Source organism: Hemicordylus capensis, chromosome 3 (assembly GCF_027244095.1).
Source record: "Hemicordylus capensis ecotype Gifberg chromosome 3, rHemCap1.1.pri, whole genome shotgun sequence".
Lineage (NCBI taxonomy): Eukaryota > Metazoa > Chordata > Lepidosauria > Squamata > Cordylidae > Hemicordylus > Hemicordylus capensis.
This window is the reverse complement of record NC_069659.1, coordinates 311,724,775-311,730,774: the sequence shown is the minus strand read 5'-3', so window position 1 is coordinate 311,730,774 and position 6,000 is coordinate 311,724,775. Positions and strand designations below refer to the sequence as shown.

At 42.7% G+C, this 6,000-nt stretch overlaps 1 protein-coding gene across 17 annotated transcripts in view; it reads right to left on the bottom strand.

Moving 5' to 3' along the window:
* Positions 1-213: 213 nt before the first annotated feature.
* AGFG1 (ArfGAP with FG repeats 1) overlaps positions 214-6,000 on the bottom strand; it is a 50,356-nt gene continuing 44,569 nt past the window's right edge. For 14 of the 17 annotated variants that reach the window (XM_053306718.1, XM_053306707.1, XM_053306712.1 and 11 more), the window contains 3 exons: positions 5,130-5,285; positions 1,472-1,563; positions 214-916 (listed from right to left, as the gene is read on the bottom strand). In XM_053306718.1, the coding sequence (XP_053162693.1) occupies positions 857-916; positions 1,472-1,563; positions 5,130-5,285 (308 nt within the window). In that variant the 3' untranslated portion in view covers positions 214-856. The remainder of the gene's footprint in view (positions 917-1,471; positions 1,564-5,129; positions 5,286-6,000) is intronic. The other 3 variants (XM_053306708.1, XM_053306721.1, XM_053306710.1) reach the window with 1 other exon arrangement.

Here is a 6,000-nt window from a genome sequence, read left to right as displayed (position 1 = left end):
ATATACAACTAATGATCAGCTTGCACTGTTTAATTTAAACAGAAAAAGAAACTGTACTGTATTGTGCACTCTTGAAATTGGATCAGATAATTTTCAGCAGGCATGTTGATATTTTATTGACTGATGCAAGCCAGACCACACCAAGATGAAACTGTGAAATGCTTTTGAAGATTTTACAAAATGGCTTGGTGCAAATGCTGACAAAGACAAACAAACTTTTTCTAATGTTTTATTTTTTTTCCACCTGCAAACTGTAGCAAAACATGATCAGCTTTATTATGCAGACAGGTTTCCCTCTACATTATAGAGAATTTAGGCATGTATAAATAGAAGAGCTCTTTAGGAAAGGAAAAACACTTTGAGAAATGAATAAAACCTTCAATTTTGAACTCATAACTTCCAATCGCAATGGTTAAAATGATGTAGGCCATTCATTCCAAGAGATACAACAGCACCTTAAAGTGGCTGATCTATTTTCCCGTAACGTTTTTCACATAACAATGTGTTAAAAGTTACAAATACTGATATGCACAAATAACTAATTCCTAAGAAAAAAATATGTACAGTACTGCAGCATAATGAATGTGGTATCTGCAATAACTTAATATTAGCCAATTTTAATATACATGATACCGCTAACATTCTCCTGCCAATGCACAGATGAAAGGATGTTACCACCACCCTCTGTTTTGCCCATTACCTGGTGTTTCTTGGTTTAATACACAATGCAGGCTTTTTTTTCCTGAAAGACTTCTCTTGTGTTTAAAGCTAAGATCAGTGAAACAAGACAACAGTGCAAGAGGCGCAGAGATGTTATGTGGTCACATAAGAGTTTTTAGGTAAAGTGTCTATAAGGCTATAAGAAAGGATTGGTTGATGAACTTCCTGTTGGATATTGCCCTGCTGGTGCACCTGCCTGGAAAAAGGGGGGAAAGGGGGGGGGTCACCAACATAAATTATATAAAGCCACATACAAAGCATGATATCTATACATCAAATCAAATAGCTTGTATCATATCAGAAGTATTAATTTGCAAGACAGGATGAAACTCACTGCAGATGTTTTGATCCCTCCAATGCTTAGAAAAAGCTCTCATAATCTAGTATTGGGATTCATTACTCTAATGTTTCAAATTTAAGTTTATAACACAGGGATAACTAAAAAGATGTGGGGACTAATGGGCTCACTGGCTGATATCCAGACTAAGTTACTCATGAACAGTCTTATTGAACTTGATGGGACAAATTAGTCGTGACTAATTACGCACGAGTAACTGTATGCACCACTGCACATGAACCCCCAAACCAAAATGGTTAATGTCTCTTTAGTTGTTGCATCAATATAAACCCCACATTTGGGTGTCATTTGCTTCCCAACTCTCACTAAACAGTCTTATCAAAGTCAGTATTGAAAGGAATGATAAGCAATTCCCTAATTTGAAAGGTTACCAGATAATTAAGATCCACTTACCATAAAAGGATTACTAGATACTCCAACAGCTGCAACTTGTCCAAATGGGGTTACTACTGGTTTTGCCTGTCCAAATGCGGCAAAGCCTGCACCTTTGTAATAAGATACCAAAGTTAGACAACTGCCAGACTTTCAGTTCTCAGTAGTTAACCACTTGAACACAATGCCAGTTTTTTTAATGTACTCAAACAGCAGGATTGAATCCCAGCAAAGAGATATCTTTTGAAGTGGAGATTCTCTTATATTTAGTAAGGGAAGAGCAATTGACCCTATTCAAACCCAGAACATAATCCTTCCAGTGGCTATTGCTGGTGTTTACCATATGTTTGTATACAATATGATTTTCTGCTCCCATGCTTTAAGAAATGAGAGATGTGGATATCATGAGTAAGATCACTGCATGAGGGAAGAAGCATTAACCTTCTCCTCTTTAGACAGAGTCTAAAGAACTGAGTCAGAAAGAGATGACTTTCTAAACTGTCTGGAAAAATTAAAAATTAACAAATCACCAGGTCCAGATGGTATCCACCTGAAACTCCTTAAAAAACTCAAATGTGAAATTGTTGACCGCCTTACAAAAATATGTAACTTGTCCCTACAATCAGGCTCTGTACCAGAGGACTGGAAAGTAGGGATGTGCATGGAACCGGTTCAGAGGCCCTTTATGGGTGCTGCCGGTTTGATGGCAGTGTGTATGTGTAGCCTTAAGTGTGGGGGAGGATGCTCTTACCCCTCCCGCCGCTTCCCCCCCACTGGCATCTGTTTTTTTGAAAAGCCCATCGGGGCTGCAGCGTACCTCCCTGCTGCCCCATTGCCATTTTCTGGATATGACCAGAAGTCTCCGACACAGTATGCCAGCACACGCAGGCATGTCAGAGACTTCCAGTCATATCTGGAAATTGTGGGCAACAGGACAGCAGGGAGGTATGCTGCCGCCCCGATGGGCTTTTCAAAAAAATGGACGCCGGAGGGGGGAAGTGGCGGGAGGGATAAGTGCACTCTCCCCACACTCTTAAAGCTGCACCCACACCACTGTCGAGCCTCACCGCCGCAGTTCCATGCATATCCCTAATGGAAAGTAACCAATGAAACACCAATTTTCAAAATCAAAATCAAATCCTGGGCTGGGTGTGTGTGCATGCCTGCAGGAAATTACAGGTAGGTTAGCTTAATGCCTGTGCCAGGCAAATTGATGGAAAGCATTCTCAAAGATAAAATTTTTAAGCACATAGAACAACAGGCCCTGCTGAAGGGAAACCATCATGGCTTCTGCAAAGGTAAATCTTGCCTCTCCACCTTTTGGTGTTTTTTGAGAGTGTCAACAGGCATGTGGATAAAAGGTGATCCAGCTGATATAGTATACTGGACTTTCACAAAGCTTTTGACAAAGTTCCTCTTGAAAAAACGTAGCAGTCAAGGGATAAGGGGACAGGTTCATGTGTGAATTGGTAACTGGTTGAAGGACAGGAAACAGAGCATAAGATAAATGGACAGTTTTCTAAATGGAGGGAAGTAAGAAGTGGGGTACCCCAAAGATTTGTACTGGGACAAGTGCTTTTTAATTTATTCATAAATGATGTAAAAGCTGGGGTAAGCAATGAGGGGGCCAAATTTGCAGATGACACCAAACTGAACCAAAGTGAAATCTGAAACAGTTTGCGAGAAGCTTCAAAAGGATCTCCCCAAACTGAGGGAGTGGGTGACAAAATGGCAAATGGGGTTCGATGTAAACAAGAGTAGAGTGATATATTTTCAGGCAAAAAAACCCAACTTCACATATATGCTAATTGGGCCTGAGCTAGGGATGTGCACGAGCACATTTGGAAACCCTTTTACGGGCCTCTGAACCAGTTCGAACGTTGCCCGGCTCAAGGGTTCAATGGCGGGGGTGGTGGCTTTAAGGGTGAGGGAGGAAGCACTCACCGCCGCCAACCCCCCCCCCCGCGTTTGCCCTGCTGGCACACATTTTGCTAAAAGCCCGTGGAGGTGGCAGCGTACCTCCCTGCCGCCCCGTTCCCATGTTGTCCAGAAGTAACCAGTGGTAGCAGCTGCGACTGTGCACGTCGCTCGCATGCACACACATCGCACACACTGGGTACGTGCTTGCAATGTATGTGAGGTACGCGCGCAGTTGGAGCTGCGTTTCCAGTTACTTCCGGATAACGTCAGAGCGGGGTGACAGAGAGGTATGCTGCCGCTCCAACAGACTTTTAGTGAGACGTGTGCCAGCAGGGAAAACATAGTGGGGGGGTGGATCCTCCCCGCCCTTAAAGCCAAACCCCCCCACATCAGTTCCATGCACATCCCTAGTCAGAGCTGTCAGTGACTGACCAGGAGAGAGATCTTGGAGTCATGGTGGACAGCTCATTGAAAGTGTCTACACAGTGTATGGCAGCTGTGAAAAAGGCCAATTCCATGCTTGGAATCATTTGGATTGAAAATAAAACTGCTAATATCATATTGCCCTTATACAAAACTATGGTGCAGTCCCATTTGGAGTAGTGTGCACAGTTCTGGCCAAAAAGGACATTATAGAACTGGAGAAGGTGCAGAAGAGGGCAACCAAGATGACTGAGATCTAGAGCACCTTCCTTAAGAGGTAAGGCTACAACGCCTGGGGCTTTTTAGCTTAGGAAATTATACATGGTGTGGACAGAGAAATTTTTCTCCCTCTCGCATACTATTAGAACTAGGGGTCATCCCATAAAACTGATTGCCAAAAAATTTAGGACCAACAAAAACAAGTACTGCACTTTTTCACACAATGCATAATTAACCTACTGAATACTCTGCCACAAGATGTGGTGAAAGCCAACAGCCAGGATGGCTTTAAGAAGGGCTTAGATAGATCCATGGAGGACAGGTCTATCAATGACTGCTAGTCTGAGGGCTACAGGCCACCTCCAGCCTAAGAGGAAAGATGCCTCTAAATACCAAGTTGCAGGGGAACAAGAGCAGGCGAGGGCATGCCCTCAGATCTTGCCTGTGAGCTTCCCAGAGACATCTAGTGGGCCACTGTGTGAAACAGGATGCTGGACTAGATGGGCCCTGGGTCTGATCCAGCAGGTCTGTTCTTATGCCTATGGGCCAAATAGCAGCTGTGTGTGGGGGTGGGCACACACAACAATAGAGATCAGAGCTGGTATGGCAGAAGGTTAACACCTCCATCTTTCTATTCCACAATCCCACTCAGGATGATACCACAATTGCCATTTCTAAAGCATAGGAGCAGACAATCACATGATATATTGTATAGTATTCACCTAGATGTATGAACTATATAATGTGCTAGTTAGAATGTCCAGAAAACCTCAGTAACTTAAGACAAAATTAAATACACCCTTTATTAAACACAGCTGCCACTTCTACATTTAAGGGCAGGGAACATAAGAATGAGCACATTAAAAATGTACATAAGCTACTCAGGTGAACTCCCCCACCACCTTATATAGCATCATACTACCAGATACACCCCAAGGGTACAATATAACATTCAACTGATCAGTTCATGGAAGGTTGTACAGGAGTCAGGGGAACAGAAGGCAGGCAAGAATATTGTCAGAGATAAATAGCCCAACTACCAAGATGTTCTTACATTGCTACTGTATTCCCACCTGTCAAAAAACAAAACAAAAACACACACCACGCAAGCATTTACCATTAGTTTGTTGGGCGAAAGCAGCCTGAGGAAAGGCTGCCTGGGCTGGGAAGGCAGGCTGCTGGAAGTTACCACTAAAGCTAGTAGGAAGACTGTATGAGGCAGGTGTTCCAAATCCTGCAGGCATGCTCATGGATGCTGTGCCAAATGTTGCTGCTGGTAAGGGAAACGTAGCATTCAATTACTTTTGAATTTATGTTTTCACGTTACTATGAAGTCACACTAAGCGGCATTTCCACAGAGCCCCTTATGAAGCAGCCAGTCCCATGGCTAGCCTTAAAACCATTAACCTTCTCGGTTTTCTAGGAGCACAACTAAAACTTGTTTGGCCTGTCCTTTTTGCTTGACATAACATTTGCCAGAATCTCTTTCTAGATATGTTCAAGTGTTTTTCTTAAACACAGAAGCTAGCTAACTATAGATAGCAGCTAGCCAGCACTGTTTTTCTGTGGAAAACAATATAAGATAGTGAAAAAAAGCACGCCATCAAGTGTTCCATCAAGTGTTCTTTCAGAAGTGATATATCACAAGGAAAAAATGTGCAAAAGGCAACAGAACACTTTAAGTAACCGTTACTAACGGCACCGGGTGCAAACCATCATTATTATGTACAATACACAACAGAGGCTAAGATCCAAAAGCTAATTCAGCTTGTGCTAAGCCCAATGAAATCTTATCCTTTGACAAGAGATCCACATGGTACACTACAAACTGCTTCAGAGACTCCCCTCACCTTCAACAGCAACTTGTCATGCACCATGGGAGACACTGTTAAAAAAGAAAAAAAGGCTTAACACCACCTATGGTTCACAAAACTAGTCATGTAACTTCTTGGATCCTGACCACAGTTGTGAATGAAAAGTTGTTCCAA